This window comes from Callionymus lyra, chromosome 3 (genome assembly GCF_982586985.1).
Source record: "Callionymus lyra chromosome 3, fCalLyr1.hap1.1, whole genome shotgun sequence".
NCBI classification, from domain to species: Eukaryota; Metazoa; Chordata; class Actinopteri; order Syngnathiformes; family Callionymidae; genus Callionymus; species Callionymus lyra.
The window spans coordinates 19,291,796-19,319,784 of NC_141820.1; the positions used below are offsets into that span (position 1 = coordinate 19,291,796).

Here is a 27,989-nt window from a genome sequence, read left to right on the forward strand (position 1 = left end):
GCAGTCCCATGATTCTTTGATTAAGTGACTCGAACACTCTTGGTACTGAACTCACATTTCTCCGATCCTTAAAACTCTTCACTGGCCTTAGTTTCTTTCAGGATCAACTTTAAAATTCTGGTTCTTACTTTCAGATCTATTCATGGTCAGACTCCTCCTTACATCAGTGATCTGATCCAGCCTTACACCCCAGCTCGGACTCTGATGTCTGTGGATCAGAATCTACTGATGCTTCCTGAACACGGTTCAGGACCAGAGGAGAGAAATCCTTCCAGGCTGTTGCTCCTAAGCTTTGGAACGATCTTCATCTCCCTCTGTGTTTGATGATCTACTAACTCCTGCAAGAAACATCTTATGACATTTTTATTTGTGCTTTATCATGATTTTCTGGAACTCCTGTGTTTGTCTTATGTGTCTTGATCATTTAAGTATATATTTTATTGAGTATCGTTTTGATTGTTTAAGCGCTTTGTGACCCTGGTCTGGAAAAGCGCTCTATATATATAAATTGCTTACTATTTACATTGTCAATATTTTACTTATTTTGTGTTAACCATGTGTGAACTTTACATTTTAAAAGTGAGATTCATGTGTAAATGATGAAATTAAAGTGTAAACGGTAAAGCATTTGGGCTGAACAACATCAAAGTGGGTTCTGATGACCATCCAGGCGGACATTGTTTTATCTGTGTTGCTGAGAAAAGAAAGCCTAACAGGTTAAATCTGCTAGATTGAAGTACAGATGAGTAAGAACCAAACAAAGAACAAGATTTTTCTATAAATCATCTTTATTGTCTTTTGACAATTTCCACAAAACATCCCACATCAGTTAACCACTAAATGAAAGCACACAGACATTTTTTTGGTGAAAAAAGTTGACTAAACACGGAGACTCTTGGTCCTGTATCCGTTATCATGACGTTAACAAGAGAACATCAGCATGTAAGAAAGATCTTGAAGTGTTTCAGCCTACGACTACTTTTCTAGTAATTGTAAAAAAAAAAAAGAAGAAAGTTAACCAACAAGATTTCCTGCAGTAGTGACTCTTGACTCTACACAGCCATCAACAGGGTGATGGGACAGTGGTCACTTCCCATCGCCTTGTTGCGGATCTTGTTGTCGCACAAACTCGGACGCAGCGCGTTCGACAGCACAAAGTAGTCGAGCCTCCAGCCCACGTTTTTGGATCGGGAATTCATCATGTAGGTCCAGAAGGTGTAGGCGTTGGCCTGCTCGGGGTAAAGCTCGCGGAAGCTGTCGATGAAACCGGCGGAGAGCAGCTCGCTGAAACCCTCGCGCTCCTCCGGCGTGAACCCTGCGTTCTTCTTGTTGCCCTTGGAGTTTTTCAGATCGATCTCCTGGTGGGCCACGTTGAGGTCTCCGCAGAGAACCACGGGCTTCTTTTTGTCCAGCTCGCTCAAGTAAGACCGAAAATCCACGTCCCAAGTTTTGCGGTAATCGAGGCGAACCAGGCCTTTGCTGGCGTTCGGAACATAAGCCGTCACCAGGAAGAATTTTTCATACTCTGCCGTGATGACGCGCCCTTCGTTGTCGTGCTCCTCTTTGTCTGGGAAAAAAAAGTCTTATTAAAGTCTAAGCCACATCAATTAAACACATATTATACAGAGGTTATTAAAGGATTAAAGGATATACAACTGACTTACTGACTGGTGTAATATTTGTGAGACATTAAAGGAAATTAATAAAACTGTCACTAGCTTAATATGTTTATATTTTAGCAAACAAACTCAAGACTCACCGATTCCATAAGTGACATTAACGGGTTCAGTCTTGCACAGCATAGCCACACCGCTGTAGCCTTCCTTCTCGCTTGACCCGTTCCAATATTTGTGCGGGTACTCTGGCATGGATGTGATGTCAGCAGGTAACAGCTTCTCTGCACACTTGGTCTCCTGCAGGCACAAGACGTCCGGGGATTCCTCGCGTACCCACTGTAGGGAGAGGAAGGACTTGTTTGAACATGAAAAAACGGCTCCTTGTCTTTTTTTCCCTTTTTTTAAATCACGTCAACTTACATCCAGACCCTTCTTCTTCACCCAGGCCCTCAGGCCGTCCACGTTCCACGATGTAATCTTGAAATTGGATTCACGTCCATCTTCGCTGGTCAGTTTATCAGGGGGGTCCTCGTACAGGATGGGGGCTTCCGGTTCCTTAGTCTTCTTTTGTTTCTTCGTCTCGGCTTCAATGGTATCACAAAAGATAACACGTTTTTAAAAACGAAAATATTTTACTTATGTATGTAACACTTAAAGGGTTAGTTCTCTTCTTCTACCCTCATGTGTTGGGATTATTTACAGCGTAATCCATTCCGAGTTATAGACAAGAATGCATGTTCATTTTAATGTAGCGACTGGCCCCCAGGGGACAATTATCCCCTTTAAAGACGCTTCAAAACATTCAAATACCTCTTTACTGCTCGTATATAATGTCCATCTTGTATTGAAGCCTCGACGTGAAGGATTGTTTCGGGTAAATAATCGCGAGCGCTTCAAGTGTAGACAGTAGACTGTCTGGAAGCGCTTGCGATTATTTACCTGGAGGTCTTTCGGTTTTATATTTTTTGTGGAACAATTCCTCTCGTCGAGGCCTCAATACAAGATGGACGTTACAGACGAGGAGCACGGAGGTAATTTGGATGTTTTTTTTGGGAGGAAGAAAAGTAAGCTCTGGTCGTGAGAGTCATATGGACATACGTTTCAACATAGAGTTGTGCAAGAGTAAAGCATTGGAGGATTCATCCACTGGCTGGATTGCACGTGCAATTTACATCTTTTATAGATTAGTTCCATGTATCTGTTCAGAGTTGTTTGAATTATTTAGGAGAGTAAAAAAAAACAGCAAAAGGAATAACAGTTGAACATGTAATGACAATGTAAAGACAAGAGTTTTTTATACAAGTACCAGCGCCGTTGTCGCCATTGTCGCAATCTCCACTCGCCTCCTCTGCCTTCTTGCCTCTCTTCATGCTTGAACCTGTCCTGACAGCAGACCCACTTATTAGCCGCACAGCACACACACGCCACAACACACACGTCGCTGTAGGAACACAAAGATACAAAAGTTACAACAAAAATCATTATTTTTGGTTTATTTCACACATGGTAGCCACGGAATTAAGGACTTAAGATTGTTTGTAAATCTGGGCCTCTTTACTTCAGGCTACTGCCTCTGCGACCCAACCATGTATGAGCTTAAGAAATAAAAAAAAGTCGTCCTCAGTTGCTGCCCAGGGCGGTGTCGTAACCTCTCATCGACCTTCGTATAGTAAAGCAGAGCTGGACTTTACAATTGACCAAAGTGTTTCAGATGCATACAACAATTGCATTAGTAGTTCCACTCTTCATTTAACTTAAGTGCAGATCCTTCCTCTCTGCTGCCGTGAGGCTCCACAACAAGAACAGTTAATAACAACGGGGACTTTTGTTAATGTTGTTTATTTTAGAATTTAACAAGTCTTTAAATTGTTATGCAAGTATTTTACTCACAAACTAAATTAATGCACTTTTTTTTACTTATTTTTTTTTTACAACAAAGAGCTTTTATATCACATTTTAAAGTGGCAAATATATTAAATTTACATTGACAATTATATAGCATTATAAAAGGATATTAAATCCGTGTTTCCACTAAGTTTGTTTAGTACTAGTTTGACTGAAATACATTCACTTTTAGAGGGTTGAAACGATAACGACGCAAAAATACCATTAGAATACTATGATAACAATTATATGCATGAATAAAACGAGAGTTTATTTGACAATAAACGTGTCTTAGCAGCTGCTACTTGCTAAAGCTAGCATCCCTGCATAAACAAAAGAAGGGCCTCTGCAGGGAATGAATGAACTTCGTGCTCACACGGAGATTTTTTTTTTTGCTATACATTGTAAGTACAAAATGCTGTAAAAGATGCGTGTAAATATCCTCAATACTGGATGAAAGCATTAAGAAATCTTACTTTTGTAGAGAAGGCTGCAGACCTTAAAGACACGCGACTACAAGCTCAGTGTGTTTCCCCTCTGCAGGATCGAGCTCTACGCGCAGGCGCACAAGAAAGGTCGCTCCGCTACTTTCAAAATAAAACGATAAACAAAAGTAACAATAAATAAGGCTCGTGTTGTGGTTTTTAATCTTCTACTTAACATTTCTCTGATCATTTTATAACAAGTGCAAAATTTGGCAACTAAAAGTATCTAATCAATTGGACATAACTAAGGAAAAATAGACGGAAATACATGTCATTCAGTTGAAGATAATTGACTTTATTTCTGTTTAAATGTATTAATGTTAGCTATTTCTTTATTTATCCCGTAATATATTCCTTAATAATATTATATCTGAGCCGTGTGACCAAGGAATCACCACTAGAAGGCGGAAGCGATCAGGTATTGTTGCCGCTGCCTCAGTAGAAGAAGACAGATTCCCCCGTGTTAGCAAGTGACAGAAGTGAACGAGAACCACAAATATAACTTTGTTTATGCTCTTTTTTTTCTTACGTTCAACCTCCAGAGGACCGCAATATAAGGTGAAATATTATGCTTTTAGCAAAGCTGCGTTTTTTAACTTATGTTTGAAAATATTCGTACGACAAATATGTCACCATTGAAAAGTTTGCTAGCTTATAGTTACAAAAAATGTGTAACAAAAATGCGATTAAGATTTAATTTTTCATAAATGAGTGCTGCCAAATATTTACTATTAAATAATATAACTAAATAAGGAGTTTGAATGTTCTCCCGGTGTTGCGTGGGTTTACTCCGGGCACTCCGGTTTCCTCCCACAGTCCAAAAACATACAGAGATTGATTGAGAACTTTGGGAAATTGTCCATAGGTATGAGAGTGTGTGTGAATGGTTGTCTGTCTATGTGTGTGCCCTGCGACAGACTGGCTTCCTGTCCAGGGTGTCCCCTGCCTCTCGCCCTATGATTCTGGGATAGGCTCCAGTCTCCCCGCGATCCCGACCCTGGGACAAAGCGGTTGTCAATGAATGAATGAATGAATGAACTTATCAAACCTAGTATGACATCGTTTTTTTTTTTATCATGCTATAAAAGTGTATATTTAAACATTTTTGGTTTTCTTACATTGTTTTTGATTTTCCTTTTGAATCCATCTAAATTCTCCAGCTGCCATGACGGTGGTCATTGGATTCGAAGGGAGCGCCAACAAGATCGGCATAGGAATCATCAAGGATGGTGAAGTTCTCTCCAACCCCAGACGCACGTACATAACCCCACCCGGCGAAGGTAAGTCCGAGTTTGCATTAGAAGAGTTTTACTTAAGCTAGGATTTGTCTATTCTATTACTTTTAACTTGAGTATGTTTTCTCTTTAGCACTTGAAGTTATATTTATTAAAATGGTCCCTCTGCATGACTACTTATTGTTACTAGAGATTACATCTTTAGACCTAAACTATGATTCACAAAAGTACTTAATACATACTTAATAAATACTCTTTTGTTTCTAATCACCAGGTTTTCAGCCAAGTGACACAGCTAGACATCATCGTGCAGTCATTCTGACGGTCCTGAAAGAGGCGCTAGATCAGGCTGCGATAAAACCTGCAGACATAGATTGTGTGGCGTACACAAAAGGTATTTAATGTAGCTTTAATAATTGATCTTGTAGCTTTTAAATTATGATTGGTTGACGATGATACGATGTCAGAAGTGCGAATGATCAGATAAAGTAAAAGTATAATTTGCAAAATAAAGTGACAAAAATATCAGTTGAATGGGAACAAGGAAGTACATATTAGGGGTGCACGATTTATCAAAATCGCAATTGTAAAATCACACTGTCCGATTTTTCTGCAGCACCACTCGGTTGCTCTGTGTGGTGTGTTTATGAGAATATCATAAATTGAGGCTGAAGATTGAAGAATTAGAGCAGGTGAAGAAAACGGAGGTAGAGTTGTCACGATATGGACAGATGAAGTGTAAAAAGAAGTCATCAGAAGTGATGTCGAAAATACATCCCCTCTTTTTGTCAATGCTAAATAGTTGTATCCCTTGGAAATATATTGATGCTATATTTAAATAATATTTTTTTCTTAACCAGAACACTTCTGGACAACAAATCCGACCATGTAATGTAATGTAATGTAATTAAACATTTGCATCACCTTGCTTTCCAAACATTTTAAATAAACTTTTCATACAATTGTGTTGATAACTTTTAATACCTTCATTGATTTATTGTTATGCACCATATTCACATCAGTCATGGACTAAAAAGACTTTTTATTTAACCGTTTTATTTTAAACAAACATTATTGTAGACCGGGTTAACAGTTTGTGTTTTATTTGTTTGTTTTTAAATTAATCTATGAAATCAAATTCAAATCATGCAGCCCTAACACACACACAGAGTGGATATGACAGTATTCAACATCACATTTAAATTAATAAATGATGTTGCAAAATGACATATCTGCTGTTACATGATATGATCAAATGTCTGAAATGGAAATATCACTCTATGTTTTATTTATAGTAAATTGGTAAAGATTCCCCTTTATAATTAAACATCAAGGTAAAAACAAAGGTAGAAAGCAAGAAGAGACTTCATTCTTTTGTCAGTTTGGATTAGTTTTTAATATATATAAGCACAGCAAAAGTTAGTAAATATGTTTTATTTATTCGTGAGGTTGTATATACTTTATATAATGAATGTGTAAATTCATGTATGTAAGAGTGAGTACATATGTATGTGAGAGGAAGTGTTTGTATATACGTGTGAGAAGGAATTTTGTCCTCTACGGCACCTAGTTGATATTACCATGTGATAAAGGTTGAAAGGTCGAATGGAGAATTGGGACAGTTTAATATTTTTTTTAATCAGAATTATTAGTGTAATATGACAATGTATACAGAAATATACAGTGTAAAGTGTTAAAGATGTCGATTCATTTAAAAAAGAAAAAAAATATTGTCGTGTAACTCGACAGGTCCTGGGATGGGAGCACCGTTGGTGGTGACGGCGCTGGTGGCTCGGACAGTGGCTCAGCTCTGGGGGAAGCCTCTGGTCGGTGTCAATCACTGTATCGGGCATGTAGAGATGGGGCGACTCATCACCAAAGCCAACAACCCCACCGTGCTCTACGTGAGTGGTGGAAACACGCAGGTAAGCTCACGAATAACAGCCTGTCCTATAAACTATACTTTGTTCTCTTGCTGCTACTCTTTTTTTGCGTCAGACTAAACCCGACAGATTCTCAAACTGTTCCACCTTGCCTGCATTCTTTTATTCGCCTTGACCTTATTTAAAAAAAGAACCATAATGATAATTGAATACACAATTGTCTGATTTAACTTCTCATATTTATTTAAAAATACAATTGATCTTTCTTTTTGCTTCTGAAAATGCACTTTCGTTCAAACCTTTTAGCTAAACGTATCAAACTTCTTCAAACAACTTCTATTTCACAAACGTGTTAATAGAAACCATCTTTTTTTCTCTCTGTTGAGCAGCTCACTGTATAGATAACCTCCTTCGATGCATCTGTTTCAACTCAATGGAACGTCAATCCTTTAATTTGATGAGCAAAGATGGGCCACAGAGTGAAAACTATGAAAAATACACACTTAGTCTGTCAACAAATCTATTACTATCTTCTTCGCACTATAGTGACTGTTTATGATGTGCATTTTAGGGATCATTATTGCGATGTGGCTATAAAGGAGTTTTCGAGGTAAAAGATCCAGACCGGTTCGAGGCGCACGGTGCAGGACGAACGAGCAAACTGTTCATAAACGCAAACTCTTTGTTGGCCTTTAGAGAATTTATTATACTTTCAGGTTTGTGACAGGCCTGTACATTATAGCTGAGGTAAAGTTTCATATAGAAACATGTACTTTGAAGTTAATTCCATTATTCTTTTTATTTATCTGCATCCTTAAGTAACAACAATTGTGATTACACACACACACGATTCAGCCCAAAATATTATTATGAAAAACGTCAATTTGCATAATATATATATTTTTTACTTCTGTGTTTTGCTTTTGGCCAAGAATGTATCATTTCGGTACATCCCTGAATTCATTCTCTCTGCTCAGGTGATCGCGTACTCGGAGCGTCGCTACAGAATCTTTGGAGAAACCATCGACATCGCCGTCGGCAACTGTTTGGATAGATTCGCACGAGTCATCAAGGTTTGGAGCTTCTGTTGCCGTCGTGTCGCGTTGATCCTTTAAATATCGAGTGATTCATCAAAAAGGGAGACGAGACGAATGAAAGTACGAGTCTCGTTTTTATTTCTTTAACAGATTTCCAATGACCCCAGTCCAGGTTACAACATCGAGCAGCTGGCAAAGAAGTGAGTGACACAAACTTACGACCGTGATGAAGAAAAACGATGGTTTTAAAAAGAGAAAAAAAAAGATGCATTCGCTCAAACAATATATCTATGCAGAAATGCATGCACAGATATGTGAACACAACAAAACTTTATATTGTTCTGTATTTAAGCCTTTTGTGATCATGGTCTGCGCTTTACAAACAATAATTACTCGGATGGATGGATGGATGGATGGATGGATGGACTTTATTAATCCCTCTGGAGATCTCCTTCGTGAAATTAGGTTCCAGATGATGGCAAGTTTCATGAAAACAGAACGAGAACAAAGTGCAAACAAAATAATTAAGTGCAAGTATAAAGAACATGGACCAAAATTACTCAAAAAAAGACACTAAGGATACACTACACACACCAAGAGTAACATGAAAGTAATCCGCAATAGCACAATTCATAAATGAATACAAAGACTCGCACAAACCAGTGAATGAATGAAACGAAGCGTTTGTAACATTTTAAAACATTTGTCCGACCACTTCTCCTTTTCACCACTAGGGGCACTCAGTATGTGGAGCTGCCGTACACAGTCAAAGGGATGGACGTGTCGTTCTCTGGGCTTTTGTCTTACATCGAGGTAAAGTGGCAGAGACTCGCCTTCTGTTTATTAGAGCAACACCCATAAACATCCACGATTCAACAATTATAACATTTATTTGTGGGAATAAATTCCACCATTTCCTGTTTGACCTCAGGACGCGGCTCACAAGATGCTGAGCAAAGGTCAGTGCACAGCGGAGGACTTGTGCTTCTCGCTTCAGGTCAGAAACCACACACTGTCTGTGCTTTGAAGTGGTTTGTGGTCGGCTGAGCTGCACTGACGCCTCCCTCCCTGCAGGAGACCATGTTCTCGATGCTGGTGGAGATCACGGAGAGGGCCATGGCTCACTGCGGCTCCCAGGAGGTGCTCATCGTCGGCGGCGTTGGCTGTAGGTCCCGAACACGCGTCGCACATTAGCTACTCCTTATTCATGCCGTAACATTATGACCACAACTCTTGTGTGCATGTTGGTTTATGGTGTGTGTTCATTAGTGTTTAACATGAATTGAAAATAATATATATTTAGTTTTTTTCAGGTATTTTGGAAACGAGAAGCCATAAATCCAAATATTATATTTTTACAGACTTTAAATACTTGAAATAACTGGACTATAACTGTTAGAAACACATACCACACATGACTCAATTTGCACAAGCCTATCAGAAAAATGCTTTTTTTTTTTTTTTACATTTCATATCTGGCTTGGCTCGATACATAAAACCTGTGGCCCTGTGAAATACTTTTACCATTTATACTTTTAATCCGGAAAAAGAAGCGTTATCTCTTGATCCTTGTTTTGATTGGCAACCACTTATTTTATATCAATGCAATAAAAATACATGCACACGATTTTTAAATCCAGGTTAAAACACTGATAAACTGCCCTGTGACGGACTGGCGTCCTGTCCAGGGTGTCCCCTGCCCCCCCCTCGACCCCTATAAGAGAACAAGCAAACCGAAAATGAATGAATTGTTTTAACCCCACAAACTTTTAATTTTTCTCATAATATTGACAGAAGAAATTTAAGTGTATATTGAGATTAACAATTATTATAGTACAAACAATGTCAATGGTTAAAATAGTCTTTTCCTTTTGTGCGATTTGTCATTTCAATGAACATCTCCCGGGCATTATGTTTTCTAAAGGTTGCCATCAAATGTGTGCAAAATATTTATTACTTTAGACTAGGTTTTGGCAGCAGTGTGGATGGTCATAATGTAATGGCTGATTATCATAAAGTAGCAATAATAGCAGGAGTCATTCCAGCAGTACTCGTTTGGTTCTTTTCTAAGACGGTTGTTCCTCAGTTGACCAACAGATGGCGTCCTTACACACCGTTTCATGCGTTGTGTCTCGCAGGTAACATGCGTCTGCAGGAGATGATGGCGGTGATGTGCGAGGAGAGAGGAGCCAAACTTTTCGCCACAGACGAACGGTACAAGAGCTCACGTCATTTCCATCAGGGTCGTGTTTGAGTTGCTGTTAAAATACAGAGTGTTGCTAAACTCCAGATTGTTTTAGCTTTGATTGTGAAACGAGGCTTTTTTTTTTTTTTCTTCACCGCCCTGGTATTCTGATAACACCGGCGCTCGCTCCGTGCCACAGATTCTGCATCGACAACGGCGCCATGATTGCTCAGGCGGGTTGGGAAATGTTCCGGGCGGGTCAAGTCACCGACCTCAAGGACTCGTGGATCACACAAAGGTTAGGAAAAAGTGACTTTTCGGCTTTTTTTTGTTGGTGTTGATCAGACGGCGCTCTGCTCCCGCAGGTACCGCACCGACGAGGTGGAGGTGACGTGGCGAGACTGACGTTAACCTTTGGAAATGTTTCGATTACAAAAATACAGTCTTGTGAATAAACTTTTTTTTTTTTTGACACCATTTTTATTTCTGTCAATCATTGCTTCGCCAAGATCATCAACACCTCTGCCAAGGAGGTCTTTTTGTGTTAATATTCAGCAGAAAAATCACATGTAATAATTTGGCTCACCATTTGCATAATCTTCATAATCCTAGAGATAAACCTTTATAGATACAATAACCAAATCAATTAAAATCAAATAACATTGGTTGATAAACCGAGCAAAAGCTCATTTTCTTACTTAAATTAGTAACAAAAACCGAAAATCGCACACAAGACGACTCGAAGGATTAAATAAGCAACATTCTCAGGAAACAAGAATCAAGTTTAATCCTTTTATTAAGCAATACTGTTTTTTTTTTACTTACAATTCTCCTCCAGTGTAATTTTTTTTTTTTTTTTTTTTTAAACAATTTTTCCAAACAAAAAAAAAAAACAATCAAAAACATACTGAACATGGTGAAATCCCTTCTGGGTTCATGAGCAACATCCCCCTGATTAGTCGAGAGAATAAAACCAGGAAACAGCATTAAGATCTGCCGGGCGGACGCTCGCCACCCTCGTGTAAACTGCGTAAAACTCGAGCAGGAACAAGACATTCTTCTGTTTTTTAAAACTCAACGTGGACGAGAATCGCTGGATTTCTTCGCATAGATTGGTCACAACAAATATTTATTTTTAACAAAGTGCTTGATTGACCACTCGCTTTACAGATAAAACTACAGCTTCTTAACGTGGGGGAGGGGGGAGGGGGGGGGGAGTTGAACTACAGCTTGTCAGAGACTTAAAATCAATAGAGGGGGGTGAAGGTAGTCGAGCGTAAAACCCCGAAATGAGAGATGAAGATGAGAAAACGGTGATTAATTAAGGCAGGCATCCTGTAAGGCGATTAAAAAAATGTCCATTGCAGTAAAGATCTCCAAAGTTAGTCCAAAGTGTCTCAGTGAGGCTTTGCATGAAGACATCATCCTGAGTGCAGCGTGTGTGTGTGTGTGTGTGAGGGACGACTCCGAACCTGTCCGTTTGTATGAGTGTGTGTACGTGTGTGCGTTTGCTTTGGGTTCGTGTCAGCGCTAGGTGGCCTTGTACCAGACGACTTTTTGGGGATCTGAAAGACAGATTAAAAAAAAACATGTTAAATCTTGACTATCTAAGCTGAATTAACCAAATCCTCTAAACGACGCACAGGTGGGTCATGAACTCACCTTTTTTCTGTTTGTTGCAGAGCGTGTTCCATTCTGTGGAGGAAGAGACACGTCGGTTAGAATCACGAGGATTAAAAAAAAAGCATCTGGAGTCGTGTGCGACGCACTGACCTCTATTGTGATAGTTCAGAGCCTCGATAAGATGGCGACAACTGAGCAACATCTTCCCGTCGCTCTCCTCGAACTCGGGGCGTTGAGGAGCGGCGAGTGGGCTGAGGGGCTCCTCGGGGGACAGGACCGGGAGGACTGACGGGGCGGGAGGGTCTACGTCTTCTTGTGCGTCTGTGGGCTGGGCGGGAAGGGGGCTGTCGGCCGGACGGAGACCCGGGCACTCGGCGACGGGCCGAGCCTCGCTGATGAAGCTCAGGCCCCATTGGTTCTGGAGCAGCACGCCGATGGCGGGGCGGTCCTCCTCCGGCGTGGCCGCTCTGGCCTTCACCTTGGAGGCGTAGCTGACGGCGGGCTGCAGCTTGGCGGGACTATCCTGCACCGGGAAGGACGGCGGGGGCTTGAGGAGAGGAAGGCTGTCCTCTACCCACCGGTCCTTCTGGTTGACCTTTCGGGGGCGCTCGACCCGGCCCACCCCCTTCTGACCCTCTCTGCGGAGGCTCCGGCCTTTATGCTGCTGCCCACGTCTGTCCTTTTCCCTGCGCGGGCCGAGGGTCTGCGTGTAGCCGGGTCCGGCGAGGTCGACCTCGGGAGACGGTTGCCTGTGGCCGGCGGAGATGAAGCCCCCTCCCCCGCCGCCCCCGCAAGTGCCTGATCCGGGAGAGAGGCGTCGGTTGCGGATGTACGGCTCGGCGTTGGTGGCGGTGACGAGGACTGCGGGGTCACACAGGTAGTTGGACTCGCACACGGTGTTGCTGGCTTCCCATGTACCTGCAGCAGACAACGTTTGAGTCAAACATTTACAGGACGTAGTCCAGGCAAAGCCCCAGATGGAGAAGCACAGTCGTCGAGCGGCTTCTTCAGCTCCTGGCTTGACGGAAAACAAAAGCATGTTTATGGATTGTTTGGATCGCGATTGGAAGTAGAAGCACGACCCAGCTGTACTGATCGATATCTGAAGTCGGTCTGGACACAACTCCTCCTTTGCTCTGAACTAAGAATCTCGTGGACATCAAAGACACATTAAAGGCAAAGGGAAGCATTGCACACTAAAACAAAGGAGAACAAAGGGCTGACTTTCTAGGGAAGTTAAATGATAGCAGACCAACAAACACCTTCTAGCAAACATCTTTGAACCTGGAAGACTGACTCGTTTAGAGCAGACTATTTGATTCACACCATCCTGCTCCATGATTTGATCATGCTTTGCATTATGTGATGTTGTGTGATTTCACTTATTAAGTGATCGAAAGTAACGGCAATCAATTCCATTGCTCAAAGGCACAATGCAGAGACACGAGCGAATGACCAAATACAAAAACTAAGTCAATTGAGAGTCCTTTTAAATGTTAAATACATTAATCAGTCATGACCATAATCTTGGACTGAACTAAACATAAGTTCTGAGATGTCCACAATGTCAAATAAAGCTTCTTAACGGGAAACTGTAACAATAACTGGATTTTGTTTCATATTTTCATGCACGTTGAGGCCACAAAAGACCCAAAAATGTAGTCCCAAGTGCCAGAGTGCAGATGAAGCTACTGTGATAAACTGAAGGCATACCAAGGTGTCACACAGAGCATGGAGACTTCCCAAACTGTAGAACACATTAGTGGCATTACACTAGGGCTGAACCATTAATCGCATTTGTGATACAATTGCGACAAAAATGCAATCATTATATCGCAGGGGTTGCGATTTTATTTAATGTTAATTTTATTTTTCGTCAAAATGCCTTGCGAGCGGTGCTGAGTGCCGAGAGACGCTTGAACCCGTTGATCAGTGACGTCTAGAGAAGCTAAATGGCAGCATAAGAAACAAACTACAGCGTTTTCAAAAACTTTACATCCCGACATCGGTTCGTACATTTGAATCGAGACGCGTCTCCTGTGTGCTCATCAAAGTTAACTTATGCAATCACACAATTCAAATTGTGTAAATGACAATTTATTATTGTGTATGACAGGAAATGCACTTAAATGAAACTGTGTAAAAAATATGCAGTAAGAAAATAGAATGACTGACTAGTGTTTAGACTTTTCTTTACTCTGCACTGAATTTTGTACATCCATCTATCCATCCATCCCTCCCTCCCTCCATCCATCGTCATCCACCGCAGCAGCTTCAACAGGGTTGCGCCAAACGCCCTTCTCACTAGCAACATCTGCCAACTCTGAGATCCCAGATCTGGACGCTCCTGGAACACCTCAAGAGATGCCTGAACCACCTCATTTGACTCCTTTCCACGCGGAGAAGCAGCTGTTCTACTCCGAGTCTCTCCAGAGTGACAGAACTTCTCACCCCATATCTAAGGGGAACGCCCGCCACCCGTCGAAAGGAAACTCATTTCAGTCTCTTGTATCCGAGATCTTGCTCTCTCGGTCATGACCCAAGGCGTGTGACCGTAGGTGAGGCTGGGGATAAGAATTGATTGGTAAATAGAGAGCTTTGCCTTTTGGCTCAGCTCACTTATGCACAACAGTGCGGTAGAGCGAATGCAATACTGCCACTGCTATACCAATTCCTGAACACCCTTAGCGAGAACAAGACCCCAGGATACTTAAACTTCTACACTTGAGGCTAAGGGCTCAATCATGATTTATTATCAACTCATTTATATAAATGTTTGCATCAAACTTTTAGCACGTTTTTAGTATTTGCAGTGAATATTTTATGTTTGTTAAGTGTTATTAGAGTAACTAAATAAACCTACCTTTAATTTAAGGTAGGCTTAATTTGACTTCATCATACAAAATACTTAATAACTTTATCTTGAGAATCAAAGAAATACATTTTACTGTAGAGTTAATCTTTTATTGTATTAGATTTTATTTTTTTTAAATGCATAAAAAAGGGGGACAGAAAAAAATAATCGCAATATTTCTGAAAATAATCGCAATTATATATATTTTTCAATAATCCTTCGGCCCTAGACTGCACCAATCGATCCAGCCAAAGTAGAACATACATAATTAAAAGTCTAAATACTCTACTAATAAGTGAGGTAGTAAAACAATCTTATCCATCACAACATGCCAAGTCATGACTGGCCTTTCCCTCCAAATCGTGTCGGGGTAAGAGGAGTCTACGAGGGGGACATCGGGCTCGGTTGTGGGGTCTTGTCCGTCCTACTCTCCTTCCCTCTGGTCACATTGGAGGGCGAAGAAAACCAATCCGCTTGCTAATGTGCCAACGCCGACTGGTTCGGTCTGTGAGCGCAGATGCGTTTCTTCGGGGCGCTAATGTAAAAACTACACTTTGCAAAACAATGCTTCGGCCACACCTAGGTCTTGAGGTGGACCCGATTCACAGTCATGTTAATTGCTCACCGTGTGGAGCTGGACTACAGTATGCTGGTACTTTGTGTGAGGGACAATAGACTGAAACTCAAGCATCCATTTTCAGGTTCACTCATTAGAAGTCAAACAGGTTAAGGGGTCTGTGATCACGACGTAGAGAAAAACCAAGTACAATCAAAGCAGATTCCTTAATCTAGGTGGATGAGCTCTTCAACTTTAAATTTAAAAAAAAAATCACCGGAAGAATACAAAAGAGCTGCTTTCAGATGCCAACAAATTGCCAGGCAAAATTACCTTATTTTATTATTTAAATTTAGTAACTGTATGCAAAATAACTAATCCATACTTGTTCCGGGTTTATTAAATGGAGAAAATATGCCAAATTAAATTACACATACGCGTTTCTTCCCAATACGACATTGCATTGTCCTTGTTAAATAAACAAATTAATTAAAATTAAGTCTCGGGACAGGGTTTCTTAAGCTTAAACTCAAGATTTCTTAAATACCATTTGAAATTTAACACCAACCCAAAAATCAACCAACACTGAAAAACGCCCCATCCACTTTCATAGGTTTACCCGACTGTTGGTTTTCAAATAAAAAATACCATTTCCTGCACAAAAGGAAACCTTGCCTCGTACGATGCTCATCCAAAAAGATACATTTTGGATATGAGAGACAAAATTCTCATTCAGTGCACACAATCTGAAAAGTCTTTATTTAGATTTAGTCTGTAAATATATAACAAATAAAGCTACCAAATGTCCAGATGTGTTACACAACCATACTGATCTTGTGTTCACTTATTTATTTACTTTTAATATTCTGATTAAAGAAATTTAGATTTCAAAAATAAGACTTGTATTTAAATGTTGTTAAGGATCGGTGAGAACTATTTAAGACAGTTCAAAAATGACCAGTATTTATTTTAAAAGGGCAAGATTCTTGTCAACTTTACAAACTGTGACTTGATTCTAGGACTGTATTATTAAAGGAGACATTATTTTGACGTTATTTAAAAAATATTCACCAATTATTCCACGACAAAAAATAAAACTTTTGGTAACCAGTCAGTTAAAAACCAGGGACACATCCTACTGTTCTGTCGTCGACTACGAGTGTATTGGTTTGGAAAACATGAACGCGGGCGTCTTCCCTTTAGCGAACCTTCCAACCGACAGGAGGCCGCGGAGGAGCCACGTTGGAGGCTCTCTCGTGTACATTTTGTTACCTCTCGTGTAAACACGACAGCTCCCGCAAATGTCGGCGCACGACAGACACCCTCGCCCGGACACTCGCACGCGAGGACGTCGGCGCTGAATCGACGGTTCCGCGTTCACAAGCTAACCGCCGGTTTTAGCACAGTTTAGCAGCGTCATGCTATGACGAAACAAGCCAGTCGCCGGGCACGTCTCCGGGATTATAAACCAACGACAAGGATCCATTTTGACACCGAGTGGTCGAATAACTCGACGCGGGGGAGAATTTAAGGGTAAATATTTAGCACCGGACGGTTAGAATCGCCTTAGCATGTTAGCACCAGCCAAAGTTTCGTAACAACCCACAGAAGCGACGGCGGTTTAACGCCATCGCTTGTGAAGTAAACGTCGTCAACGATCATAAAACATGTCGTCTCACCTGTTTTAATATGCATCTCTTTCAACTGGACGTGTCGTCGTGGCTCAACCGTTCCGCAACTTTCTGGATTCGAACGGCGATGATCGTCGGTAAGTTACTTACTGCCACCCGGAAAGACACACGAGAATGTGGGTGGGACCGGATGTCCCTGCAGATAAGAGGCCCGGCGGGAAACACAGAGGGAGTTTTTATTTGTTTTCTCTAGGGTTCGTATTAAAACAACCCAATTGAGAATCATAATCTTTTATCGCCAGTGTTGTAAAGATAAAATATGTATTTTTTTGTGTGGTGGTAATACAGAGCAAAAATAACGAAATAAGATAAACCCACAAAATAAGCAATAGAAAAACGGAACCAAGCATCAATTTATAAAATAAATAAACTAAAACGAATTATCCTTGTTGAAGTTAATACTAAAGCATATTTAAACCCCACATTTGGATAGACTTCATCCGTCTATACAGGGGCAGGAAATTAAGTTTCCTCAGGGGCCACATTGAGGTCTTTTAAGTATTTATTTTTATTTTTATTTTTTTTTGTTTAAGCGCTTTGTGACCCTGGTCCTGAAAAGCACTCTATAAATACTAATTACTTACTTACATTATATAACGTGATGAAAGAAGAGAAAAAATGCTTTTAATATGATGGCAAAACTCAATAAGAACAAAAATAAAGTGATGCCATGAATATGTAAAGTAATAAGCTGTTATTGAGTAATATTTAATAGTAAAAAACATTTCATTTAGATATATAATAAAAACCTCAATATTAAAAAGTATTCCCCAAAACGAAGAGAATTAAAACAGAAAAAAGTCAAAGATCTTTAATGAATTGAATTTGTTAAATAATTAAACATCTTTGAATGATGATTTGTGTAGCTATACTAGGACCTCATGAGTGCAGCATGAATGGTCAAAGGGCCGTACTTTGCCCATGTCTGTTCAAGTGGGTCTGATCTCTGTGTTGCCTTGACCTTTTAAGTATATTTTATTTGGTATTGTTTTGATTGTTCAAGCGTTTAATATAGATTACTTACTTACTATAGATGGAGCTTCTGATCTTATTTGAGAAGGTTAGTTTGCTCCGAGGAACACCTCTGTCTAGTCCTGCAAGCCACAAAGGTCTACTTTAAGATAATGATAAGATTGGTGTGGACAGTTCAACTTCCAGTCTTTGTCATCCCCCTCTTTCCAACCACTATCAGACTTGATTGTCTTCATACTATTCAACACTCAAAAAGGTGATTTCTCAGGCTCAAAGTGCAACCCTGAAATAAACAAAGTCTCCTGGGTGAGAAAAGTAAAAAAAAAAACATCCATAAAAACACTTTACCAGGCTGAAATCTAGAAACTATCTGGTAGTTTAAAGTCTCTCACTCATTTTAATATATATTAAATATAAGTAAATGACAACAACAAAATGAAATACATTAATTTATTAATAATTTCCGTGTGCAAAGGTTTATTTTTTAGCTAGCTGTAACAGCTTTTTTTTTTTTATTTGCATCCCCCAAAAAGAGAATACTTTCTTAAAAAAGGTAATTCATGCATCAGTCAGTGAGTCGGCTCTTCTGGAAATGTTTTAAAATGCTGTCAAGAGTCTTCACAACAGTTGAAGCAAATCTTGTTATGGACACATCACGTGATGTTCTTCAGTAGAACTTCAACATCTCCTCCATCCTGAGGTAGATGTCTTGTTTTAGGGTTCTGGTGTTTACATAGATGGTTCTCAGAAGGGTCCACGGCGTCGAAGGAACACTCAAGACGTTAGTGTTGATCCAGGATTCCTCCTCTTCATCCTCCATACTGTTCCCACCTGGAGCATCACGACATACATGTAGTTTAGAGAAGATACAACAGCAACAATGGATTACACCACTGTTGCTAAGCTAAACTCTATGATGAAATGTAGCTTAACGAAATAAACACCGAGACGATTAACTTAAGTCTCATTATTATTTTTTTCAAACTTAATGCTTACATTTTTACTTTATAGACATTTTTAAATAGAAACTACTGCCTTAAATAACGTCTGCCATCACTTCCGCATCGACCCTTAGGGTGGAAACTTTTGCACAACTTACCGTTTGTTTTACGGAACGATGTAATACATGAATAAAAAGAAGGAGATGTCAAAGACGACAAACACCCAGAAGTCGAACCAGTAGGAGTGCTTCGGCAAAGACACAGCTGTTCCATCGGATTTAAAAGTTTGTTGAGACTCTTCCGGCTGAGCGGTGGTCGGCGCCATCTTGAAGACGGTAAGAACACGTGACCAGGAACTGAAGTGAATCAGCCCTTCAACGTAAAAGAAGATTAGATTATTTAAAAAATAAATATTGGGAAATATATCGTTTATTTACAATACAAGTTTTCGAGTCAAAGTTAGTGGATATATGGGATATGAAATCATAGGCGCTCCTTAATTTAGAAATTTAAATAAAAAATAAATTAAGATTCACCGATTCTTTTTAAATATCACAATTTTTATTATTTTAAAACAATAGCTAGTATTATTCATAATTATAATTTTTTGTATTTTCTGTATGATTTTGATTGTGGTAGCTCCCAGGAATACCAGAACATCAGAATTCTTCTTCCATCACTTTTACACTCAAGAAAATAGTTTCACACAACTGCATGCAGGACTGCAACACTATATACTTTTAAAAACATTACACAATTAATAATTGAATACCTTTTTTTTCTGATGGTGAGTTAAAAAAATAAAGTTAACTTTCTAAAAGTGTCTGCAGGCAAGTACATTTTTAAAAATGTTAATAATGGGGCAAACAGAAATTATTATTTGTGTATTTGGGGTGTTTTGTATTTCCTTCTGGATCCAGGAATCTTTTGAAGGATCTGTCAATCTCCTATCAAACAGCTGTAGCGTGAGCTCCCTCTTCTTCCTTTTTAAAATAAATAATTAATAAATGTCTAAAAGAGGAATCGGATCCTAAAAACAGATGAGACTATCTGTGAGTCTCTGGCAGGTGAAGGCTTTCATCAGTAATCTTGTTGTGTAATTTTCTTGACAATTTGTGAATCAAAAAGTAAATAGCTCGACCTTCTGAAGCAGGCTTCAAGGCTTCAAATCTTTTATCCTGTAATCCTGAACACAACCACCATGACACTTGTGTTGCTTGAGTGACACCAAATACCATTTATTAGAGCTTTACAAAGACTACAAAATCCTCCAGATGAGTTTAAATCATTGTCTCTGTCTATTTACAGTTTATGTTACATACAAATGTACAAAATATAAAACATTAAAGACGAATGTTTTCACCCGAAAAGAAGAAAAAAAAAGGCCTTCTTCTGAAAACAGGGGGGAGCAACCGTTTCCAACAGGCCGGACTGTGGAGAGAACGAGCAGCTGATGCGACGACACTTCTGTGCTCTCTGGAAATACTGGCCTCGGTTCGCGGCCTGGATTTGGGAGACGCTTTTGTTGGGTCACTCGGAAGGTTTGTCCTGAGGTTGTGAGTGTTTGTGTGGGACTCTCACTGACGAATAGCACCGGTCGGTAAATGTTTGACGTCCACCTCAGCACCCGGCACCGCTGGGAAGTCCAACATGGTGTAAACGTCCAGAGAGGAAGTGCTGTTACATAGTTGAATGAATGAACGGGGTCCAGAGAATACGAATACCAGGAAGAGGGGTGTCAGTTTACATCATACCCCCGCCTGCATAAGACCATCCAATCACAAGACACACCTTTTGTCCCACAGTTTTTTTTTTTCTTCTTTTTTTTTTCTCTTTTCATCTTTGATACACTGTATTTACAACTCACCCCGACTTGTGCAAAAACCAGTCTTAAACAAAGAGAGGACGGTCAAAATGTAAAAATGGCTTCCCTCCCAAACAGTAAAGAGTTCTTCTCAAAGCATAAAAAGCTCAAAACATGCTCGTCAGGTTAGAAAAAGCCACACTTTGTGCTCCTAATGTAAAGACGCCCAGGTCAACTGGGCCAAGCAAACACTCTTGATTTACCATAGTCGTCTTCTTCTTCTTCATAGATTTTTGTGCTCTCACTGCCAGATCTCAAGCCAAACCGCGACGATCGACCGCACGTCCTTCACCCCGTGAGCGTTTTATAAGGCAGCGAGAAAGCACCAATATAGTAGATTCTGTTTTTTGACATTCCAAAAATAAATATGTCGACGTGGTGATGCTCTGATGTGGCCGCGAGAGGTGCAGCAAAAACTCAACACGATTAAAGACTTTTTTAAGGTTCTCTCAAACTGCTTCTAATCCCAGCTACACAGGGCAGGACACAGGGGGGGCGAGAGGGAACCCTGAACAAGTCACCTTTTGGTCGCATAGACACTAGCTTTTGGGTTCACTTGAAGAGCTCTTGAATGTGTGGACATGTTTTTAAGAACAAGTGTCGCTAATAGATGATCTTAATCATCTTTGTAAATATAAATCTACACTTTCTAGTCATCTGACCTCATGTCAGATCTACAGATCAGAGTTAGCACAGGACCGTCGTGTTTAGTTGGATCATCAGTGATTTTTTTCACTACAATCATCTGGAATCCACCTCCTTGTGTTTGTTGTCTGACTCGTCCTGGTGTTTGTTTCGTGTAGCTCCCTGATGAGGAAATAAAGTGCAACACAGGTGATCTGCATCGGGCGAGAGGGCGAAGAACAACGGGTGTCCTCACAGTGACTCTTCTGGAAACACGACCGATTTAAAGACATTGACGCTCACGTGTTGTGTGTAAATTTGGCAGTTTAACGAGGACACTTTTCGGCAACTGGTTGGCACACAGACGTTTTGTTTTTGTTTTCTGCTTGAAGACGACAAGCAGGGGTCAGTTTTTGGTCGAGTCATGAAGATTCAGAACTGATTTAGCAACGTCCAGGTCAGATCGTTGTGTTAGCCAATTAGCCAACTTTGAACTTTGCCTTTTTGTCCTGAATGCATCGTTGCACCGGTGCAGTATTCCTCTTAAGATAAAATCCAAACTAATACTTTGGTAAACTTAAGTAAACATGAGCTTGAACAGACGCCCCTTTTTTCCCCCCCAAGCCAGATGAACGTTATTTTTTCAGAGAACCCTCGTATTTCTACCACCGGGGGGCGCCACATCACCTGAAAAACCCCTTCAATGAAACCAGTTTAAGAATCTCTCGCTCAGGATTGTCTCCTCCAGCTGTTTGAAGCACCAGTGTAAACAAAAGGATAAACAAAAAGAGAAGCCCTGGCCTCGTTGTAAACATCTGAAGATATCACTGGGTGTCGAATCATGAAAACATGAATCTTCTTTCTGTTGCTCTTTGACCTGCATCGTGAACCTCACACTCCTGAATGATCCTCATGAGTGCGTCTAACAATGAAGAACCACCGGCACCAATCTGACTTTTGAGGAGCCTCGTCGGCTATTGCACTTGAAAAAAAAACGCCGTGGTTTTGATTAAACATTGCACCTTTTTCTGGAAAGTAAAAACTTTTCCTTTGTGACATTTCGAAAGAAGCAGCAGCTTCTCACAACGCCGACTCCAGTGACGAGTCCAGCTGGTCGTCATGGTGGCTGGTGCTGTCACTGTCACAGCTTTGGGTGCTGGAGTAGTTGGCCGCCTCCTGCAGCCTCAGCAGCATGTTCATCTGCGGAGAGACAAGCATCGCACAGGTCAGTGGTCCGAGGGTTCGTCTCGCGTCGTACCGGTCGTCCTCACCAGTGGGTCTCCCTCCGTGTCGCTCTGGGAAACCTGCTTGGACGACGCCCCCTCTTTGCTGGAGCTGAAGCCGTCGTAGCCCACGTCTTCCGGCCTCAGTTGGAGCAGCGACTGTCCTTCCTGCTGCAGCGAGGCGGCGTTCCACGGGTAAGTGTCGTTCACCCATTTGGACGGATCCTCCCAGGCCGCCCTCTTCCCGTACAGCTGCAGGAGATCGACACGTTTAGATCACACAGAGAAGAAAGCCGCACCACGGCTCTAGGACTGAGGTCAGGTTGGTATGTTTTTGTTGTGATGTAGTTGTTTTCCTCGAGATAACTCTTGCCTTTTCCTCAACTTTCAAGCGTGTAAAAACTCCACATACAGGCAAGACAAGTGTCTACATTGTTGTCATTTAAAAAAAAAATCAGATAAAGAGAAAAAATAATAGTTTTCAAGTGCAACAGATCTTTAGTTTGGACACTTTTGCAAAACATATTTTTGGAGAACACAGATGAACTTGTTGTCCTGGACAAGGGTGTGATATTTTGCCCGAGGCAAATCAGTGACCTCACTGACAAGAACTATTGGATCTTGATCAAACTTAATTATAAAAGGACCCAAAAATATCTTCACAAATAAGGTCACAAGATGAACAAAATGTGTATTTACCAAATCTTGCCTATAACCGGCAGAGTTATTGTCTTGTATTTCTAAATCAGCTGTGTATTTTTCCTCCTTCACCAAACACTCAATTTCCTTTCCTTCACGAATTTTAATATTATTGAAAGTGTTTAAAAAAGAATTATCTTATCATTATTTGACACTTTTTAGCTTCTCTGTCAGTCAGAAATCAGTCATAACTTTACAATCTTACGAAATGAATCTCACTTGTGAGATTCCCTTCTAAAAGATGGCATTAGAATGAGACCTTCAAAAAAAGTTCTGCTGCAAAATGATGCTTGAAAGAGCAGCAAGAGCAGACGACTTTAACTCTTCTTCATAAAAATAACAAGTTGTGTTTCTTGAAATCACAGAGCAGGTGTAAGAACCTATCAGAGACCGAGCAGACGCTCACCTGCAGTCCTTCTCTGACGGCCTCCAGCAGGTACGGCACCAAGGAGTAGTTCCACAGGTCAGTGAACCAGACTCGAGAAGCCTCGGCCTCCATGGGACAGGACAGGAAGAGGCGAGGACCTGGAGGACAAGGGGGCGTCAGAACGAAGAAGGAAGAAGCAAGGGAGTGCGGGAGGGTCAGCCTCACTGACCGATGGTGACATCGGAGGAGCTGTGGGCCTCCAGGAAGCCATTGAGGTGCTGCCAGGTCTTCGGGATCCAGTCGATGATCTTTATCAGGTCGTTGCTGCGCATGTTTTTGTTGATCTCCGTCTCGATCAGCTTACGCCGCAGGAAACGTCCCAGAAACCCTTTGACCGGCTCCGTGTGGTTGGTGCACAGAACCCACCTGAACAGACAACAAAATCCCATATATTTCCAAATCTGCCGTTCAGCCGAGTCAGTTTCCCATAAATCCTCGGCTAATCATCAACGCCGTCCTCGCTCATTGAGCTCTTATTTATCAGGCTTAATTATCCACGAGAGTAATTACAGCGCTCCCTGTAGGAGCCTCAATCCTCCGTCTGCGACTGGAAGTCACAGAAACAAGACGCATCACCACACAGATTAGATTATGCCAAATTACATCAGATCCTGCAAGCATGCTAACAGGAAACACAATCATCTCAATGATTCATTCAAGAGAAGAATGATGTCTCTTTTCTTCCCCCCAGATCTTTACGGCTTGTTTCCTGTCACTGATGCCTTTAGGGACCTTTTAATTCTTCAAATTCACACTTTGAAAAACTTTAAAAAATGGAGAACATTTTGCTTAATGGCTATTAACATCTTTGAATTCATTGCTTAAAAAATGACATATTATAAGGAAGGATGAGTTTAGCTACCATTTCTTTAAAGATCATTTTGTTGTTTTGTTGGACCACGCATTTTTTTATTTCCATTTAAATGAAAGCTCCCTGTGAAGCTGATTTTGACTTTTTCCGTCTTCTTTTGCAGAAAGTTGTACCTATCTTTCAATATATTTTAGTTTCCAACTGAGTTTAGGGATTAATTCACTCACTTAATCTGTGTCAAAACGTGGTGAATTGACTCTAAAAATGACTCATATACGTCATGCATCACTGTGAGGTGTGTCTCAACGTTCATGTTGAAGATCAAATTCATATGAAATAACAGTGATAATATTTATTTTAAAAAGGTTGCCAGTTTAAATCTGCACTGGACTGAAGCAGACCTTTAACTAATCACAACACAGGGTTACTAATTGGTATCAAACCATTATAGTACTTGTTCAACCCTAAACTCTGTTAACCCTTGTTCTTAGGGTCAAGGTGACCCGAAGGCCCGAAAACAAAAGTGTTTGTGATATCCCCTGCATTGTCTCTGGGTCAAGGTGACCTCCACTACTGCATATTTAGTTCTGGAAGCCAGGGAGGTTGTTCATCCTGACCCAGAGGCAACACAAGGAATACCTTAAACCCATTTGTTTTCAGGCTGTTGGCTTACCTTGACCCTGAGATAACACAAGAGATAAAATGATTTTGTTTTTTTTCTTCTTTTCGTCCTTTTTGTCCTTTTTATGCGTATTGGTTTTTATAATTGATATTTTAATAGTGCCTTTATATCATGTTTTTTTAATCTAATGTATATAAAATGAAATATTTCTCACATAACTTTATGTCAATAGTTTGTTTTTACATTTTATATAGCAAAAATATATGAATTATGCTTGAGCTTTAGATGATGATGAAAATGAATAGAAAAATGCAATCATATACAATAAAATGAAGACTTAACTTTTTTAGAATGTTTTTTCCGTTGTATTATTTATATTCAATTTTTTTTTCCATCATAATGATTCCTTTATTTGTTTATTCTTTATTTACTTTTTGGATTGACGGCCAGTAGAACAGTCATAGTATATAACGTGAGGAAATGTAATGATGCATCTCTGCTCTAGATACTGGGATCTAACATGGGAATCTGAAGTAGAGCTGTGGCTTCTCTGTGTCTTAACAACTTTGCAACAGGAAGAAATGAAACATAAATGTAAAAAGGCGCACCTGAAGTTGTGGTGGAGCTCGAGGTTCGGAGACGAAGAGACTCCCTGGTTCATGGTCCCGATGACGTATGGGCTGGACCGGAAGATGTTGTTAGAACCAATCACGTTTGATCAACGACCGACGAAGGCTGACTCACCATTTGTGGTACTTGCAGTTGAGGAAGCCGTTGAAGATGTCGCTGAGCGAGCCGATGTGGTGGAGGTTATCCAGGACCACCACTGACGGCAGCTCCGTGTCCGTCTCCTCGGAGTTACACTGCTCGGCCAGGTTGGACAGGTACTGACGCAGATCCTGGGAGGAAATATAGAGAGAACTATTTGATCAACATGTGCTCTTAATGACAGAGTAATGATCTGTTCCTCAGGAGTCTGACTTGTTTTTCACATTTTTATAAACAAGATTGACTTTGATCAAAGCCATGAAGAACAAACGTTATTTTTACTGACGCTAGAGGAAGTTTGTGAAGGGACACGAGACATAAGGTTTTGTGGAAAGATTAAAGTATTAAACCTTAATGCTCTAAGGCTGCAAATGGGCCTCGGGCCATATTTGGACATGACCGCTCTATTGTGTTATTCCATGACTCGTATCTTGGTTGACCTGCAATTGATTTGGCTTTTTCCAACAAAAAGAATCCAGGCCTAGAAAAGGGCTGTTTGCATGTAACACAATGACGATTTCATTGAGCAAAGGGTTGTTTGTTGAGGGTAGTTTATACACCTAAAAAGTCCTCCTAAGAACAAAAATCCTGTTGAAATTACTTATTTTATTGTAAAAGGAGTTTTATTTTAACCATCTTAAATAAACCTTCGTTGTTTTGTCTCAAACAGGAATCTGTCCATGGATATATATTTTACTGAACAGAAGTGCACTTTATTAGTCACTTACCTTAGTTGTGTGTTCAAAGAACTATTCAATAAAAAAACTGTTTTTCTAATGTTTTACATACAGATATATGCGGTTGCACTTTAAAGCAAGTCTTTATTAAAGTAAGAGAGAAATATATAGAAATGTACGAATGAAAATACACGTAAAAATCTGTCAATTTTACTCCGATGTGATCTTTAACAACGTAAGTAAGTAAGTAAGTAATTTTTATTTGTATAGCGCTTTTCCAGACCAGGGTCACAAAGCGCTTAAACAATCAAACAATATTCAATAATAACAAAAGAAAAAATACAAATATATATATATATATATATATATATATATATATACACGCAGTGTATATTAAAATTTAAATCTTGTTGGAAAAAAAAGATATACATATATTAGACTACACAACCCGATGTGTAAATGTTTGTCTTGAGGTCTGAGAACACACACCTTGCTGGAGTTCTGGTCCACGTTGAAGCTGGCCACATTGTGCTCGTTCACCTCCTGCCCCGTTTGCGAGATGATGAACTCGGCGAGCTTGGCGGCGAGGAAGGACTTGCCAGTGCCGCTGGGCCCGGAAAGGATGATGCGACGATGCTCCATCAGGAGGTTGAGGTACCGCTGGATGATGGGTTTGGGGATGAGCGTGTCGAACACCAGGCTGTCGATGCTGTGCTCCTTCATACCTGAGGAGAACACGCTAGCATCACCTCTGAGTGGAAACAAAAGGGTCGGGGTCTCCCTTCCAAGCGCACCTTTGAGCTGGACCTTGATGACGTTGTTGTCGCCCACCAGGTAGCCGCAGGGCAGCAGCTCAGGCACTTGGGAGGTGTGAGAGCGAACCACGTCGCCCAACCTGTAGCAGACGATGCTCTCGGAGCTCAGACCCAGACTGCCCTGAGGGTCCACTCGGAACATGTATTCCTGAAGGAGAGCCAGCAAACCTGAGTAACTACCCGGAGCAGCCTCAGTTACAACAATATCTTTAAAAAAAAAACTCACCTTGAAGAGACGCCGGATGACCCCGTCCAGGATGTCCCACTTGGTTTTACCGCTCACACCTATGGATCCGATCAGGTACTCGTGGCTCTTTGATCCCTTTGAGTTGGTGGACATGAAAGTCAGTGAAGAACTTCAACTCAAGATGAACCAATAAGAACGAACCTTGGTCCTGTTCGACCCGCTCTTGATGGTGACGACGATTCGTACGCTGCGGCCTTCTTTGCGAAGATTCCCGTCATAGCTGTCGTCCAGGAGGATGTCTGAGAGGAGA

At 40.7% G+C, this 27,989-nt stretch overlaps 4 protein-coding genes and 1 long non-coding RNA gene across 6 annotated transcripts in view; 1 reads left to right on the forward strand and 4 right to left on the reverse strand.

Annotated features, from left to right (window-relative positions):
- Window positions 1-770: 770 nt before the first annotated feature.
- Window positions 771-4,050, reverse strand: apex1 (apurinic/apyrimidinic endodeoxyribonuclease 1). Its single transcript, XM_087785797.1, has 5 exons — window positions 3,977-4,050; window positions 2,923-3,057; window positions 2,037-2,200; window positions 1,760-1,952; window positions 771-1,567 (listed from the first exon to the last, which is right to left on the reverse strand). Exons 2-5 carry the CDS (start codon window positions 2,984-2,986, stop codon window positions 1,053-1,055), a joined length of 936 nt encoding a protein of 311 aa, XP_087641923.1. The 5' UTR covers window positions 2,987-3,057; window positions 3,977-4,050; the 3' UTR covers window positions 771-1,052.
- Window positions 4,051-4,426: 376 nt separating this feature from the next.
- osgep (O-sialoglycoprotein endopeptidase) lies at window positions 4,427-11,460 on the forward strand. The gene is made up of 12 exons (XM_087786851.1): window positions 4,427-4,543; window positions 5,146-5,265; window positions 5,495-5,614; window positions 6,970-7,145; window positions 8,081-8,176; window positions 8,291-8,340; window positions 8,875-8,953; window positions 9,072-9,137; window positions 9,215-9,305; window positions 10,279-10,354; window positions 10,525-10,623; window positions 10,691-11,460. Exons 2-12 carry the CDS (start codon window positions 5,151-5,153, stop codon window positions 10,728-10,730), a joined length of 1,008 nt encoding a protein of 335 aa, XP_087642977.1. The 5' UTR covers window positions 4,427-4,543; window positions 5,146-5,150; the 3' UTR covers window positions 10,731-11,460.
- On the reverse strand, window positions 11,104-17,199 carry LOC148083718 (uncharacterized). Its single transcript, XM_087786852.1, has 4 exons — window positions 17,038-17,199; window positions 12,099-12,866; window positions 11,988-12,020; window positions 11,104-11,890 (listed from the first exon to the last, which is right to left on the reverse strand). The coding sequence occupies exons 1-4, from the start codon at window positions 17,051-17,053 to the stop codon at window positions 11,856-11,858; spliced, it is 852 nt and encodes a 283-aa protein (XP_087642978.1). The 5' UTR covers window positions 17,054-17,199; the 3' UTR covers window positions 11,104-11,855.
- A 1,258-nt stretch (window positions 17,200-18,457) lies between these two features.
- LOC148083719 (uncharacterized) lies at window positions 18,458-19,293 on the reverse strand. The gene is made up of 2 exons (XR_015710692.1): window positions 19,121-19,293; window positions 18,458-18,852 (listed from the first exon to the last, which is right to left on the reverse strand). It is a non-coding gene; the product is annotated as an uncharacterized LOC148083719 (long non-coding RNA).
- Window positions 19,294-20,179: 886 nt separating this feature from the next.
- nav3 (neuron navigator 3) overlaps window positions 20,180-27,989 on the reverse strand; it is a 158,731-nt gene continuing 150,921 nt past the window's right edge. For both annotated transcript variants that reach the window (XM_087786858.1, XM_087786857.1), the window contains 10 exons: window positions 27,881-27,978; window positions 27,719-27,814; window positions 27,472-27,640; window positions 27,167-27,402; window positions 25,977-26,131; window positions 25,841-25,912; window positions 23,969-24,165; window positions 23,779-23,897; window positions 22,722-22,925; window positions 20,180-22,650 (listed from right to left, as the gene is read on the reverse strand). In XM_087786858.1, the coding sequence (XP_087642984.1) occupies window positions 22,531-22,650; window positions 22,722-22,925; window positions 23,779-23,897; window positions 23,969-24,165; window positions 25,841-25,912; window positions 25,977-26,131; window positions 27,167-27,402; window positions 27,472-27,640; window positions 27,719-27,814; window positions 27,881-27,978 (1,466 nt within the window). In that variant the 3' untranslated portion in view covers window positions 20,180-22,530. The remainder of the gene's footprint in view (window positions 22,651-22,721; window positions 22,926-23,778; window positions 23,898-23,968; window positions 24,166-25,840; window positions 25,913-25,976; window positions 26,132-27,166; window positions 27,403-27,471; window positions 27,641-27,718; window positions 27,815-27,880; window positions 27,979-27,989) is intronic.

Coding starts and splice junctions, on each gene's coding strand:
- apex1 (XM_087785797.1), bottom strand. CDS start 2,986: ATGAAGAGAGGCAAGAAGGCAGAGGAGGCGAGTGGAGATTGCGACAAT. Junction 2,201..2,922: donor CAATGGCGACAACGGCGCTG/GTACTTGTATAA, acceptor ATACCATTGAAG/CCGAGACGAAGAAACAAAAG. Junction 1,568..1,759: donor TAATGTCACTTATGGAATCG/GTGAGTCTTGAG, acceptor TTTTTTTCCCAG/ACAAAGAGGAGCACGACAAC.
- osgep (XM_087786851.1), top strand. CDS start 5,151: ATGACGGTGGTCATTGGATTCGAAGGGAGCGCCAACAAGATCGGCATA. Junction 8,177..8,290: donor GATTCGCACGAGTCATCAAG/GTTTGGAGCTTC, acceptor TTTCTTTAACAG/ATTTCCAATGACCCCAGTCC. Junction 10,624..10,690: donor GACTCGTGGATCACACAAAG/GTTAGGAAAAAG, acceptor CTGCTCCCGCAG/GTACCGCACCGACGAGGTGG.
- LOC148083718 (XM_087786852.1), bottom strand. Junction 12,021..12,098: donor TCTGAACTATCACAATAGAG/GTCAGTGCGTCG, acceptor CTTCCTCCACAG/AATGGAACACGCTCTGCAAC. Junction 11,891..11,987: donor CTGCAACAAACAGAAAAAAG/GTGAGTTCATGA, acceptor TCTGTCTTTCAG/ATCCCCAAAAAGTCGTCTGG.